At 43.5% G+C, this 16,100-nt stretch overlaps 1 protein-coding gene across 3 annotated transcripts in view; it reads left to right on the forward strand.

Moving 5' to 3' along the window:
- The window catches only part of GRHL2 (grainyhead like transcription factor 2), a 137,231-nt gene that overhangs the window by 101,523 nt on the left and 19,608 nt on the right, over positions 1-16,100 (forward strand). For all 3 annotated transcript variants that reach the window (XM_045861109.1, XM_045861110.1, XM_045861111.1), the window contains exons 9-12: positions 2,228-2,386; positions 8,273-8,360; positions 9,157-9,296; positions 13,193-13,224. In XM_045861109.1, the coding sequence (XP_045717065.1) occupies positions 2,228-2,386; positions 8,273-8,360; positions 9,157-9,296; positions 13,193-13,224 (419 nt within the window). The remainder of the gene's footprint in view (positions 1-2,227; positions 2,387-8,272; positions 8,361-9,156; positions 9,297-13,192; positions 13,225-16,100) is intronic.

Below are 16,100 nucleotides of genomic sequence, written 5' to 3' on the forward strand. Positions count from 1 at the left end.
ATTACAGGACCCAGTCTAAGTGTTTCCCGGTTGAGTCCAGTGTGTTGTAGCTCATTTGACCTTTAAAAACTTTCTCTACTGGGTGGCTGATTGTTTAAGCTCCTCCGAGGAGGACTGAGTCTATTTACTGTAATGTATTGCCAATAAGCACCTGTTATTTCAGTGGGCCTGTCCTACTGAAGTGGCCTTTGTAAATACATGCATTCCATCAGCCCAGCTCTCTTAGTTGAGACTCGGAGATGACAAGGCCACAGTTAGTGCTGTTTCCTGTGGAGTGTACGCCCACCGTGAGTGATGTGTAGATGACTCAGTGAGCCAGCCGCGAATCCTAGTGGCTTAGGAAATATTTACCACAACACTTTTCTCCTCTGGCTTTTGCAGTACGAGGCAGGCTTTATGAGGAAATGGAAAAATAACCAGTGTGGTTGAGACCCCTGTAGGTTACAGCACCAACTGGAAGGCTGGTGTACGAAATTCATGGCCCAAATAGTGAACAGTTGCATCGCTCGCCAGAGTGGTCGTTTGAGGTCGTTTGATTTGCTGACATAAAGTTATGTTCCCATGTTCTGGCCAAGATATTGCCACGCCAGGAATAACAATGAAAGAAGTCAAGTGTCCCTTGGAGAGTATGTTTTCTTTTTTGACTTGTCTTTTGACCTTGACAGCTGTTGATGTGTGGTGCCTTGCTAACATGTTTCTTATTGCCAGGTGAGAGGTTCACAAATAAAATGAAAAATAATCATGATATAGACACAGTACTAAAAATTAGATATCTGGTGTATAAACTACCAAAAGCCTACAGGCATGGAGCTGGAAATTAATTAGTCAGGCCTGGTAGTTAAATCAACAATCCGAATGGCTTTGGAAATGCAGCTCGTAGCCGTGGCTTGCCCTTAGCGGTGTTGCTGGGACGTGAAAGGCTTTGTTCAGGTCAAGGCTTTGAAGGTGAATGAAAATTTTGAGGGGACCAGATAAAACATGGGTCTGATAATACATCTGATGAAATGGCTTTCAGAATGCATAAATATACAATTTTAAAACAATGAGTGATTTAAAGTTTAATGTGAAGTAAGAATAATACATATGGCATTAAATGAAAACAGTACCAGGAATATAATACAGAACACCTGTTTTTTTCTAGTGACAACTCTTAATGTTTACATAGTTACCATGTAAATCTAGGCGCTGTACTCTATTTTACAATAAATCAACTTTAAATTGTATCCCGACATCTACCCACTGGGTAAAATGAGGGTAAATCTAGTCACTTATATTCCTCCATCTATTCTCCTCAATGTTTTATAATAAAATTATTATTTTCAGTTCTTCTATTGGTCAATGCTATTATCTTTAATAATTTACTTGTTTCCTTTTTTTTATCCATGTAATTTCTGTTGTGCCTCTTGATGGCGCATGTACTCAGCTGACGATGCTGGTGCCTTAACTGCGTTTCTGCCTCCTGTTTCCTGCCCTGCCTTTGCCAGCTCCTCTCGTACTTTCCCACTTCTTCTGTAACAGAGTTTACATTCTGATTTAAAGGGAAAATTGAGAACCAAGGACAACACGGAACTTGCCCGAGGTCTCTCAGATGGTTAGTATCAGAGCTGGGGCTAACACATGGTGCTTTAACTCTCACTCCCGTGGGTTTTCTGAAGACAAACTCCTTGGCTCACTCATCAAATGTTTGTTGACCACCTGTTCTCCACCATGAGCTGTGTTAGGTATCAGTAATACAAAATGTAAGAAATGCTCTCAAATCTCATAGTTAATAGCTTAGTAGGAAAGATAGGTATGTAAACAAATAACTATGTTTCATATAATAATGAAGAAGGTGTTATTTAGTGTGTGGTTTTTTTTATCCCACAAGTCAGATATTAAGAAAATTGATATAGTTATTAGAAGTTACAGCTTTAATATGTTAAGGAAATAGTGTTTTACCCAGCTAACTTGTGTGTGTTTGAAAAATAATTAAGCTTTTATCAGTGTTCTCTAAGAAAGGTAATTTTAATTGTTTTAGATTAAATATGAAAATAATATTGTATATATTCATGAATTAGGTAATTTGTTATATATGCTCAAAATGTTCTCATATCAGAGTATCCAAATATTCTTCAATTATCCTTATAGATTAGTTTAGTATTTTGATTTCTAGTCCTAAGGCTTCTGCATTTTTTATTGATTCTTTTCCTGGTGACTTAAGAACCTTTTTTTCTTTCTCCTCTCTTAGATTTTCATCACTGTGAACTGCCTGAGTACAGATTTCTCCTCCCAAAAAGGCGTGAAAGGACTTCCTTTGATGATTCAGATTGATACATACAGTTATAATAATCGTAGTAATAAACCCATTCATAGAGCTTATTGCCAGATCAAGGTCTTCTGCGACAAAGTGAGTAAAGATGACAGTTTGTCATAAAGGTATCTTTGTTATTAGATATCACTATTAATGAACTTTCCCCCTTGTCACCTTCTCTTGCCTAGTGGTGTCAAAATAATCACCTTATCAATCACGGCGGAGTGGTAATCTTTCATTCTCAATTCCTATCTAGGGAGTCATCAGTCAACTGTATTTTTTTTGTCAATCATTTTTATGACTAACTTAATGCCTAACTGACATGGTACTGTGCTGAGTCTGATTCACTTAGGTAACTGAACTAATAGATTAATAGTTTGTACTGGGTATAGGTCCTGTCCCAGAACAATCAATGTAACCTTTGTTACTCTGTGGGTTAAATGTAGTCTCGTTTAGAGGTTTTTGGAATGGAAATGGCACCTATAAAATAAGTGCATTAGTAAACGTGCACCCCGGAGGAGGTACAGTGTTTGAACCTCTCCGGTCTGGCCCTAAGAGACAAAGCAGTTAGGATAGTTGAGCTTAAAATCCCATGATTATGTGACACGAGATCTGAATCCCAGCCATTTCAAGACTTAAGGGGGACTGAGCACCAACCATTTCAAGACTTGTGTGTTATCAGCCTCTTCAGGGAAAGCAAAGGGGCCACTTGACTGTCGAAGAGCAAGACACCTCCAAAGTTTACCCATGGTGCTCACTGGAGAGTGAGGCGGGCTGTGGGAGGTCTACTGTGCCATTACGACCTCTGAGAGGGCTGCTGTAAGAGTGACAGATTGTAGGGAGAGGTGGGTTCTGTGAACAGACAGCAGAGATGGCCACAAGAAGAGAGAAGAAAATACCTGAACTAGAACTGCACTGAGTTTATGGACACGCAACATAGTGGCAGATACTGAAATCTAGTGGTAACATTAGAATGTCGACTAGCCTTTCAGGCCGTGACAGTTTCAGCTAGTGCCCATCCGCCAGCTACCAGGGCAGCAGAATGCACGCCCCCAGGGACAGAGCCTCCTGAGACAGAGAGCGGTTCAGCCAACGGGCAGTGGCTGTGTAGGTGAGAAATCGGTGGGCCAGTGAGCCCGGGTAAGGAGCCCAGAGGCCCCCAGTGACAATGAGAGGAGCTGCATGCAAACAACTCCTGTGAATTGGTCACTTTATATATATAAAATACCAAAATGGCAAGTGACGATTCAAAAACCTCAACAAAGAGCCAAGGTCAACTTTCAACGCAAAAAAAAAGAATGCAGTTACATCTTTAAATCAGCACATTAAACATTAACAGAACATTTTAAATTGAGGTACAGCATGGAATTTTAAAAGTACAACTGGAAGAGCATTTAAACAATTTGAGTTGCCTTCTTTGATCCTGGAGTCCCCCTCCCTAAACCTTCCTTTTGCAAGTGAGGAGTAAAATTAGAGGCAAGGAGGAAGGGGGAAGGATGGGCCCAAAGCACTGGGCAATCTGATTACCTTTATTCCCATAGTGAGTGCTTATGGGATACTGGTATAATTATTTTTTTCTGCAGTGTTGTTGTAATAACTCTAAAAATCAGAGTTAAAATGCAGAATGAATAGGAAGTATTGTATTATTGTTTGTGTATGCCCTAGAATAAGGACTATAAGAAACTAAGAGAGTAAATGAAATGATCAATGATGCTTCTTGTTTGAAAATATGTTTAAAAGCATGTCCGGTAAAAGGGAGAGGGTGGAAAAGAGCATTGTGTGGGTTTATTCGGATCATCTGTTTTCAAAAGTCAAAAGAGGGTGATCCGCAGCGAGGGAAGAGATGGCCGAGAGAACGGCTTATTTATGCATGTGTGCTTGTGCACGCGCGTAAGGACTGGAAAGAATCATATTAGCACACGCTTTGTCAATCAGAAAATGCATGGTGTTTCCTATAGCTCCTATTTAATTTAACTTTTTATTTTTAAAATTATTTATTTATTTATTTTTAGAGAAGGGAAGGGACATAGAAGAAAGGGAGAGAAACATCCATGTGTGGTTGTCTCTCATGTGCCCCTTACAGGGGACCTGGCCCACAACCCAGGCATGTGCCCTGACTAGGAATTGAACCTGTAACCCTTTGATTTGCAGGGCAGCGCTCAATCCACTGAGCCACACATGCACCAGCCAGGGTGCTATAGCTCCTATTTTAAATATCAGTCTAATACATACCAGTGCTAACTAGAAGAAAATGATAGCAGGATGTTGGGAAATGTTGTCATTTGTTGCAAGTTGCTAGTGATGTGGAGTTTCTGGTGGGTAGTTTTTAGTTTATATATCCTGATACTGAGGGTCAGACATTTAGGAAGAAAGGAAGAAATCTTATGGTGCAAACAGGGTATTTTATCCTTCACCACTATTAACATTTCTAATTAACTGAATATAAAATCTTTTGCAGTAATCTATCATCATATTTGCAGCTCTGATTTTAAAAACCAGGCAAAATTCACTCCTGGAAGATTAAAGAGAGAAAGTTCAATGTTAGTACTTTCCAAATGGTTGTGTAAATGTAAGTGATGAATTTGAATTATCTAAAGCAAAATAGTTAAGAGATCTTTCATTTTAAAACTGTAAGTTCCTTAATCACAGTCCAGAGTGTTAGACGGAATCCTGTACTAGTTGCAGTTCTCCACCTTGATTTCTAGTTAAGGTGCCTGTGAGACTGCAGAGGATGAGAAGGCTGTCTCTACTTTGCTTTTGGTATGATCCTTCTATTGAAATACCATACATCTACTTATGCATGAAAAATTCAGGATCTGTCTATATCTGTCTAAGTGTAGGGTCTGTCTACCTATACTTAATACCTGTGTCTGAATCTTTATATCTATATTTAATTACTTCCATTATCTTTCATGAAAAACAAGAATTGAATAAATACAGCCAGTGAGACAATTAAAAAGCTACTACAAAGGTTAAAAGAGACAAGTATCACATTCAAATTAAACTACAATGAGTAGTTAAAAGATCCACTACACAAAAGACCTAAAATATAGTGTTGCCCTGACCAGTGTGGTTCAGCTGTTTGGGCATCATCCCACAAGGTGGAAGGTTGCGGTTTGATTCCCAGTCAGGGCACATGCCTGGGTTGGGGGTTCAGTCCCCAGTTGGGGCGTGTGCGAGAGGCATCAATGTTCTCTCCCTCTCTTTCTCCCTCCCCTCCCCTCTCTCTAAAAATAAATAAAGAAAATCTTTTTAAAAATATGGTATCAGTAACATAAAGAATGGAGCAGGGAGTAAAAATGAAATCCTCACAGAATATATTCTAACTTAAATGCCTTTCAGCTTAAAACAGACTGTCAGAATGGCTATCGTTAACAAATCAACACATTAGTGCTGTGGAGGGCGTGAAGAAAAGGGAACCCTTGTGCACCGTTGGTGGGACTGTAAGTTGGTGCAGCCACTATGAGACACAGTATGGAGGTTCCACAGAAAATTAAATATAGAGATGCCATACAATCCAGCGATTCCACTTCCGTGGATTTACCCACAGAAAGAAAAGAAATACTAATTTGAAAACATATGTGCACCTCTATGTTCACTGCAGTATTATCAATAACCAAGCTATGGAAGCAACCTAGATGTCTATCAACAGACGAAGTGATAAAGAAGATGCGGTACATAGATAGGGTAGGGCAAAAGTAGGTTTACAGTTGTTCGTATGCAAACTAATACAATAATTAATAATAATACAAGAATAAACTGGTTTGCCTACTCACAACTGTAAACCTACTGTTGCTCCACTTTGTATACAATGGAATACTAGTTGGCTATAAAAAAAGAATAAAATCTTACCATTTGCAACATGAGGATGGACCTGGAGAACATCGTGGTAAGTGCAATACGTTGGACAGAGAAAGAGTAACACTGCATGATCTCACTTATACGTGGACTCTAAAAAAAATAAGTAAAGAAAACAAACAGAAACAGACCCACAGAGAACAAGCTGTGGTTCTGCAAGGAGGAAGAGGGTGGGAGGATGGGAATGAAAAAACAAAACAAGGATTGTATCAGTGCAAACAGTAACTGTGTCTTTTGCAAAACTTGAAAAATAAAGCCACATTCTTTTTTTAAAATAGATTTTTTCCTCTTTATTAATTCTTGTTTTGAATGAGATTTTTAAAATTTTTTTCTCATTTTTAATTTTTGTTTGGAATGATCTTGGAGGCAATGTCTGTGGAAAGATTATGGAAAACCTTAAAACCCTTCCTGGTACCTTGGCCAACTTTAAGTGGATTAAAGCACATTTAAAAAATAAATTTAAGAGACACAATATATGTCAAATAAAAACCAAGGACAGCCATTATCCCTCAAGAGGTGGAAAAGTGACCACAATATGATCAGGGAATCTTCAGGCATGTTTTTTAAATTCAGTACTCCATATGAACATTTAGGTGGGGGAGATTTTTTCAAATGATAAGTTTGGTATTAGTACCTAATTATACAAATTATGCTCTTCTGGAAGAACTAGACTTTTTTACATTTTAATAATCGTGGAAAGAATGTTTTCAAAAGTTTTGGGTCATAACAAATCGAAGGAAGAAAAGGAATTCTTGGAAGGACATGGCCAAGGAAGCTTTCTCCATCTAAACTGAGCGTGTCAAAGCTTCCCTGGGCCGTCGGGGAGTCGACGCTGTACTGTAGAGACAGGAACTGCGGCTCAGCCAAGCGTGTTTGGACGCTGTCAGATCCGTTTTCCAAGCTCACAGCTGGCCCTTCCGGGCAGGAAGTCTCGTGTAGAGCCCCAGAGCCGGGACTAGGCTCTGTGGAGCTCTCCCCTATGTTTTACGTTCATCTTTTATGTTAATGTCTGTAAAATAATTAGTCAGTGACTTTATTCCCTAAAAATCTATATTGAACATATAGACATTTTGAAACAGATGAATTCCAGACCTTTCCTGCTAGAAATAGTACAAAATAAAACATGAATTTAGCAATAAAATTGCTTGACAAACCGTGGGGTATGTCTTGGGTGAGTTATAACTGTTATAGGTAGATCAAAGTTTCACATTTCTATTTATATTAATTATACAGAGCTGTGAATACATAGAAAAATTCCATACATGGATACAACAGAAAATGAATTATAGGAGCCTTTAGCCCGTATTTCACACCCATTTGAATGGAGAGAGAGGAAGGAGAGGAAACTGTCGGAACGTCTGTATCTGTGGGGTGAGAAGGAACAGGCAGCAACGCTGGTGTAGAAGAGTGACCGAAGAGAGGGAGAGTCATCAGGGAATCCTCCAAGGCCAAGGAGGAAAGCGATAAAAGCTGATGGGAAACTGGTTAGGCAGGATGGGATGTGCAAGAGAAGCCAATGAAAAAACCAGATCACAAGCAACAGAGGAGCAAAAAAGGAGGGGAATGGACCAAACTCTTTTCTGTTTGGTTGAACAAGCACTGTCTCCAAGACCCCACGAACATATGAAAACAAAACACAGAATCACGCTGTAGATCCAAAGGGGATCTTACATCCTGTTGCATTCCTGTGCCCTCCATCATTCCCATTACTGCAATGATTATAGCAAGTTCCATCACAATGAGCAAATGAAAAGTGTTACAGGGAATTCACACTCAACTTGAATGCCCTCTCCATGCCTAGGAGTGACGATAACGGTCCAAGGCTTCATCTTAGGACATGTATTATAATCACTAATGTTACTGAACTGGCTTCACTGGCATCAGGAGCTGGGTCTGGGCTTATATATGGTTTCAAAATTGAAGTTGTCGAAATAGTCAAGATACCAAAAAGGAGAAATCTGGGAGAAGTGAGATCACACTCAGCCTTAGAACCGAGCCCGCCCTCACTGGAGTGGTGGCAGCGGGGCTGCCCCCTCGCCTTCTCCCCTCGTTTTGCCTCCTGTCTCTGTGGTTTGTGTGTGGATGACGTACCTAGCATTGTCTGTATTTGTTTTTCCCCATCAGGGAGCAGAAAGAAAGATCCGAGATGAAGAGAGGAAGCAGAACAGGAAGAAGGGAAAAGGCCAGGCCTCCCAAACCCAGTGCAACAACTGTGAGTGTCGCTGAGAAGGGGTAGGCTGCCCTGGGCCTGCTAGGGAACAGGTGGGAAGCAGTGGGTTGCAGGTGAGACTGCAGACTTGCAAGGGACTGCTTGCTTTTCCCTAGCAGTGGAGACGCAGTAAATTGTCCCAGTGAAAAGCAAATACAGTCAATGATCACAGAGTGTTTGCACTAGGAGGGACTTTGTAATATCATAGAGACCAACACTATGATATCCTTCTACAGACAAGAAATCTACAGACAAGAAATCTAGGGCACAGACACGGGGGCTGTGTGGAAAAGGTGAAGGGATTAAACGAACACAGCACTGACAGACACAGACAACAGTGTGGAGCTCACCAGAGGGAAGGGGCGTGGGAGTGATGGAAGAGGGGGAAGGGGCAATAAATGGTGATGGAAGGAGACTCAACTTCGGGTGGTGAACACACATTACAATATCCGGATGATGTGTTATGGAATTGTACACCTGAGACCCATATAATTTTATTAACCAATGTCACCCTAGTAAGTTCAATAAAAATTTAAAAACAAAAAGAAATCTAGGACACAGAGAGGGCCAGGAGGGCCTGAGGGGCCCAGCGCTCTGCCTCGAGAGTGCTCACTGGAAGTCCAAGTTCTTCCTGTTGGTTTGGCAGCGGGAAAGGGGGGTCTTTCAAGTGTGTTCACATTTTGGCATTTGGAAAGCTTCGTGGGAGAAGGTCATGAAGGTTAGCTGAGACTAGAGCTTTCATTCGAGAGTTCTTAGTCCTGAATAACACTCTCATTTTTGGGTTTTTGGTCACGTCCAGCCTCTGAAGGGAAGCTGGCAGCAATACCTTTACAAAAGAAGAGTGACATCACCTACTTCAAAACAATGCCTGACCTGCACTCGCAGCCAGTCCTCTTCATACCCGACGTGCACTTCGCAAACCTGCAGAGGACAGGACAGGTATGGGCTGCCTGCTGACGTCTTCCTGCCGTCCGTTCCTGGGGCTGGGAGGGCCTTAACAGAATCGCTTCAGACAGTGTTGACCTTAAAAATGAAACCAGCGTTCCGTGCACTCGGCAGAGTCATTCCCTACTGAAAATGGATTTTTATACAAAGGAATGTCTCAGGAGGGGAAACCAACTTACTAAGGGGAAGAAGAGGAGGAGCTGAAATTAGTGGAGTGTTGACAAAGCTACGAAAGAGGAAGAAACGTTAGAAGGCTGATAACCTGTACGAAGTTTTATTAGCCTCCTCACGTGGGATTAGCCTGATGCAATAGAGCTCCACCTAATGGTGGGAAATTGAACTGCCTGTAGTTTCATAAAGTTTCACGAGAAAAATTCTGTGATTAAATAAAACCTCATCAACAAATTTCCCTTTAGTAAATTAAACAGATCCCATTAAATAGCTAAACCATTTTACACTAAAAATGATATTGTAGACAAGCTCTTTGAAAAACAATTTCTGTCTTCTAGATATATCTGCAAGTGAAATGAAAGAACTGATAGTAAAATAACAAATGTCTAACAATGAACTCATTATGGTAGCTCAAGTTGATAGACTATTCTGTGGTCAATGAAGTTATAGTGACAGAAACCACGTAGCAAAATGGGAGCTAGTTATGACAATGTTTAGTGAAGAAAAGGAGAATACCTGTTTGTTCTACACAGTGATTCCAAATGTGGGGCTGAACTTGAAGGGAACAAGGACAGTCATAACCCTTGATGGTAGGGTTACAACATATGGACAATTTTTTTCTTTCTGCAGCATCCTTTGTATTGTTTATTTTATGCAATAAATGCAAGATGTGTGGGGGAAAAAGAAAATAATAATGACTTTCCTAGTATTTGCTGGAACTGTCCTCACTACACCGACGGAGCTTTAGTGAAGCTCGCATTGGGTAGTTTTCTTTAATCCCAAAGTCCTTTGGAGAACGTTCTGTTCTGAGAAATAGGGGCACGCTGACACACTCGCGTCTTTCCTCCATTCTGAGAGTGTAGACGCTCGCTGGAATTGGCCTCAGTCTGGGAGGAGAGACCATGATTGGTGTCGCTTTCTCCTTTTGAAAATATTTTGTCCCTTCGTGTTGTTTTTGATATGTGTGAGACAAAGCAGCCTCACACAGCACGGTAACAAAACACCCGCAGCTTTCTCTTAGGGCACATTCCACTAAAAACTAACTTGACATTCCCATCTTGTCGTATTTGTTTGATAGGAACAGGGACGCAGAAGGGAAAGGAAGAATGTGATGATTTATCAAGACAGGCAGGCCAGCACTAACTTTTATTTTATTTTTTAATTCTCGAGAACATGGTGGTGACTTACGTATCTACAGTCCCTGCTGCATGGGCTCTTATGGAGTTAGGTTTCCCCAGCTACTGGAGGAAAGGATCATTGAGTTAAAATGGTTGTATTGTCTGCTGTCATGATTCTGGTTTCAGCGTCATGTCAAAGCTGACAGCCTGACCTATTCTCTTGGCAACATTTTTCTGAACTGTAAAAAGCAATAAATAACTCTTAACAGAAAAAGTGACCCAAGTTGGCTTCCCATGAGGGTCAGTCTTCTGCCCTTATTTGCCACCTCTGCGTCCTGAGCTGGGCCCCTAGCCTGTGGCTGAATCCAAAGGGAAGGAGAGCTCTTTACCGTTTGTTGATTTCAGTGATGGCAAACCGCGTCCCCGTGCCATAAGTGAAGTTGGGTCCTGCTGTCAGGGGCTAACCCTGGCAGAGCCCTCAGGCTGTCCCTGTGTCCTTGGAATCAGGGTTACAGGGTCAGGGAGGGAGCCTGCCTGAGCTCTGGGCAACCAAGGGGCCCCTCAGCTGGGCCCTGGCACCATGCGTGACTGTTCTGTGGTCCGGTCACTTGCTGGACCAAGGAAAGAAGTACCTAGTGTGGCTGGTCAAGCCTTTCAAGGATGCCTTTTCGTAGAAGAACTAGAAGCCTGGGAGATGGGTCCAGAAGCAGGAGGGGAGATGGCAGTGCCATAGGGTGAGAAGGAGGCATGGGGCGGGAGTGGGCAGATGTTGGCATGCTAAACAAGAGCCAGCAGTGGCAGGTAAAGGATGGGCCAATTCAGCCATGGGGGGTGGGAGGGGCGGGGGTGGGGGAAAGAGGCAAGCGATAGTGTGAGCTCAGTAACCACCACAGGTATGTGCTTTGTTAGAACCAGTCATGTCGCAGCTCCACCCAAGTGCAGGGCAAGGAGCCCTCTAGTTCAGTCAGTGAGGCTCCTGAGCGACACTTACAGGCACCTTGGCCATGGTACAGCGATTCCTAGTCGGCCAAGGATGTGGATTGGAGAGAGAGGATTTTCCCTCTCAGCCCACTTGTACCCTCCCCCCCTGAGATCTCACTGATTTGCACGTGAACTAGAATATTTACCAGATGGTTATCAAAAACTAAAACGAGGGAACGAACCCACTGTGCAAGCACCGTGTCTGAGTCACCAGCCAACTTTGCAAAGAGCTGCCCACCACCCTGCCTTGGAGCCAGGTGAGCGGGTGCATTAGCCACATGTAAAGAATCCAGCCAGACACAGGCCAGCATCAGGACCTTTTCACGAAAAACCCAGGTGTGTAGCCAGGGCCGTGGCCCAGGCTCCCCTATTTAACGTGGGTCATCCCACTTGCGTCTAGATGGACAGTCCCATTTTCAGTGCATCACAATGACAGATTCTCGGATGTCCCACTGAAAATTGGAATTGGGGTTGGGGGATGTCTTACTGTCATCATTTTCTGTTTGAGAAGAAACAAAATGTACACTACAACAATGGGCAGAAACAAATTTAAGAGGGGAACGTTCCTCATGGAAATCTGAGCTAATGACTGGAATGACTCTTCCCCAGGAGTTACAGGTAACCGGCTCTGCGGTACAACTAAGTCCAGGCTTGGCAGGGTCCCAGGAGAAAGTCTGTCGGCAGGGTGTCTGTCCAGGCACAGCTGTGTCTCTCCCAGGGAACTGGGGCAGGGACAATGACAAAATGCACTAGAACTAGAGGTGACTTTTGAAGTTAATATGTAAGCGTCTGACAGTACCTTGGGCACTGTTCTTCACCCAAACGAAAATGGACCTGGAGCCCACAGATACAGCTCACGAAAGGTCTACAACTGACCTTTATGAAGAATTGGGTCAAGGGAACCTGTGTACCTAGCAGATCCCCGCTGGAGTTTTCCTATTGCTTCATGAAATAATAAGGATGCTTCATAATTGCTCTAGTTCTGAGTGTGCTTACCACCATGCTGACCACCTAAACGCATCTTTTCCTGAAGATCTTCCTCTGGCCACAAATACCTTTAAGAGCTACATGGCCTTTCCTAGCTTGGAGACAGCTGACTCCTAAATTTCTGAGGTTGCAGGATGCCAGGGGTTCGGGCCCCTCCGAGGAATACACAGAGGCCTGGGGTTGCTGCTGCCTGGCTACCGGGCCCTCCTCCTTGCTCCCCTTCCATCGCCTAAGCACAGTGCCCGGAATGAGCTCACCTGTGGGCTCGGTGGCATTGCTCACTCACAGGCCCTGCTCTACAGCCCTTCTGAACAATAATTTTCAGATCCTAGGAAAATATTTTCTTACTGTCCAAAGCAAGATTTGGCTTAGATCCAGAGGTAATCTGATCAGACGGACTTGAGCAGGAAATACTGAGATTTCCAGTTTTATTTCATTAATGTGTAAGAATTAACCCCATGGAGAATAGGAGGTTAAATGTGCATTTCCTTTGACAGACACATAAACAACATCAGTAAACAGATTTGTCTTTCTTTACGAGATAGTGTAAAGCTTTGGGAAAGTCTGTGCCTCATGTACTGTGTTTCCATTTCTGCCTCCGACCTGCAGTAAGCCTTGTGTCTTGTCCCACAGGTGTACTACAACGCGGATGACGAACGAGAAGGGTAAGACACTCCTTCTTTCACTTACACACCCAAAGTCAGCGCATGTCGGTAGAAATAGCTCTTCACACAGAGGGTAACTGCGGGTGGGGGACGGACTCCAAGCTGAGAGATGTTAGATTCTGGGCACTCGGAGGAAGGTTGAGGGGATACCACTTTCCTTCCAAATCTCTCTTTCCCCGTTCTCTCCTTCCCCCCATCTATCTTTGAATAACTAGCTGTTTTTCTAAATGACACATCTCTTTCATTGCACCTTTTTACCGATCACCCCATTACCAAAATCAGTTTTTTCGGCCTCAACACAAAATCAAACTGAGCTTGAGGCAAGAGCCAAGGAGGCAGCCTGCCTGCTCTCGGTGTCACCTGGACCGCCTGCGCGTGCCTCCTGAGCCCTGGCTCCGGGAAGTGAGCCGGGTGGGCCACTGGTGAGGCTGGTTCCGTGGGAACGGGAAGGCGAGAACCTACCTTTTCAGTGTCCATAGGATTGTAGGTAAGAGAGAATGGACTTGGGGTCGCCAGAGGCTCCCAGGGTGCTGTGTGTCAGGACCCGGCCTCCTGTTTGCCATCCACAACTCGTGTTATGGGCTCCTGAAATTTTAGAACCAAGAAGGACCCTTCAAGGTCATTTCACTGGCCCTCTCTCTTAAGTAATGTAACATCTTCTGCCATATCCTTGAGCAGCCAGCTTCCACCTGAATATTCTCAGTGATAGTACTGTTCTGAATATGCTCACTGGGTGTGAGGTAGATCATTGGTGTTGGATGATTCTGGCCCTCAGAAAGGTGGTTTGTCTAGCTTCTTTCGACTTCGAGTCATTGGCTCTAGTTCTTCGTATGACCGGAATGCTGTTTTCTTTTTTTCTTAGAACAGCCTACAACGATATTCATTTTTCAACATCTACATTACGTTACCTAAACTGTACCTAAGATAGTGGTTTGCATTACATGTGTGTAACTAAAAATCTCTAGGTCAATTTTTTTCAAACTATAGTCAAACCAGGGCTTCCCTGTTCTTATATAATTAATATATTTACTCATAAAACATTTCAACATGAAGTAAGTATGGGAGATATTGCTGGGTCATTTCCTGAAGCAGAGGTGGGCAAAGTATACCCTAAGGACACAGTTAGGCCCACCACTTGTTTCTGTATTGTTCACCAACATTTTTATTTTATTTTATTTATTTTTAGAAAGGGGAAGGGAGGCAGAGAGGTAGAAACAGCAATGTGTGGTTGCCTCTCACACGCCCCCTACTGGGGACCTGGCCCGAAACCCAGGCATGTGCCCTGACTGAGAATCAAACCTGCGACCCTTTGGTTCGCAGGCCAGCACTCAACCACTGAGCTGTTTACCAACCAGGGCTGTTTACCAAGGTTTTTAAATGGTTGAAAAAATCCAAAGGAATGTTGTTTAACATGTGAAAATTATATAAAATTTCACTGGAACACAGCCGTGTTCATCCCTTCATGTCTTGTCTATGGCCGCACTCGTGCTGCCCCAGCAGAGTGCAGTGCTTGCAGCCGACACCCTGGAGCCTAGAAAGCCCAAGTGCTTACCGACACACCCTTTGCAGAAAGCAGTGTGCCCCTTCTGTCCTGAAGGCTAGGGGTTCTCAAAGTAGTCAAACCCTTCCCCGGCTGAGGAGAAGCAGAACCTTCTCCAGGATCTGCCCTCTCAATTCTGAGCTCTAAATTTTCTGAATACGTAATTACGTTGTTCTTTTTATCTTGGCACATGGGTAATGACCAGATGATTAGCATTGCCAGTTCTGATCTGTTATTCACTTATTTTACAAGGGACAAGGTGGCATCATGGGAAGAATGCGGACTCTGAGCTCAGGAAGCCCGTGTCCCGCGCCCGGGCTGCGGCTTACTAATGTGAAGCCTTGGGCCGGCTCCTTGACCCCAGAGCTTTGGTTTCCTCAACTGTGAAACCAGGATTTTGTTTTTTCTGGTGACACTTAGCAGCCCTTTGTTTACAGTTCAAGGATTCGCTTCCTCTTAGTAATGGCTTCAAGTGCTGCTAGCCCTGGAGTTGTGTCTTATCACACATGTGCCCGTAGGGGGGAGCTTGACATCAGAGAAAGCACCTTTCTCCCTTGTCCTCGAGTCCTTTTGTGGCGCAGGCGAGCGGCAGGAGAGCTGAAATTCAGGCTCTTTGCATCCTTCCAGTGGGGCAGCCATATCTGCCCCTCCTTTCTGGCCTTGTTTTGAAAATAAATGTGACCATTGAATTCAGACCACACACACTCATTGACTCCCTGCTGGGCGTATAGAATTGAAAGTGTGAAAAAGCAGTTTTGAACTCTCAAGAGAAAAGTGGTCTATCCAAGATGTTATTTTAATGGCAAAGTTTTTCATGGCTCAGAACAGGGTGCTATCAAAAGTCAACAGGACTAGAAAAATACGAGTAAATCTCACTTGGCGAGAAAAAGAAAGCCACGGGTGTAGGAGCCCTCGCGGCGTGAGGGAGAGATGTCGCACGGTCTGGCGGGGCTTCGGGCTCCTCACCGATCGTTAGCCTGCTGGTCACCGCTCCTGAGGCCGTGGCCACTCCGGTTCCAGGACACGGCAGAAGAGCATAACCTGCTTTTATGATAAAGTAGCGAGGTGAAGACAGAGGGAAGAGTGCCCTAAAAACTTACTACCACCATCACTTGGGAACTGGGTTTGAGTTCTCCTTCTAGCTCTTTCCATAGTTTGACTTACTAGGGAATAAAATAAGAGAATGTGGACTCTCACTGTCACTTCTTTTACCCTCCCTCGTCTTCTCAGACTTCTTGAGTACCTTCAGCATGAGGCTGTCCCTCCAAGCTGGGTTCTCTGAACTGCCCTTTTCACTCATTAGCTGCGTCACCGTGCATGAGGCACTCGGCCCCTG

This window comes from Phyllostomus hastatus, unplaced genomic scaffold, assembly GCF_019186645.2.
Source record: "Phyllostomus hastatus isolate PE091 unplaced genomic scaffold, TTU_PhHast_1.1 phas_scaffold_21, whole genome shotgun sequence".
Lineage (NCBI taxonomy): Eukaryota > Metazoa > Chordata > Mammalia > Chiroptera > Phyllostomidae > Phyllostomus > Phyllostomus hastatus.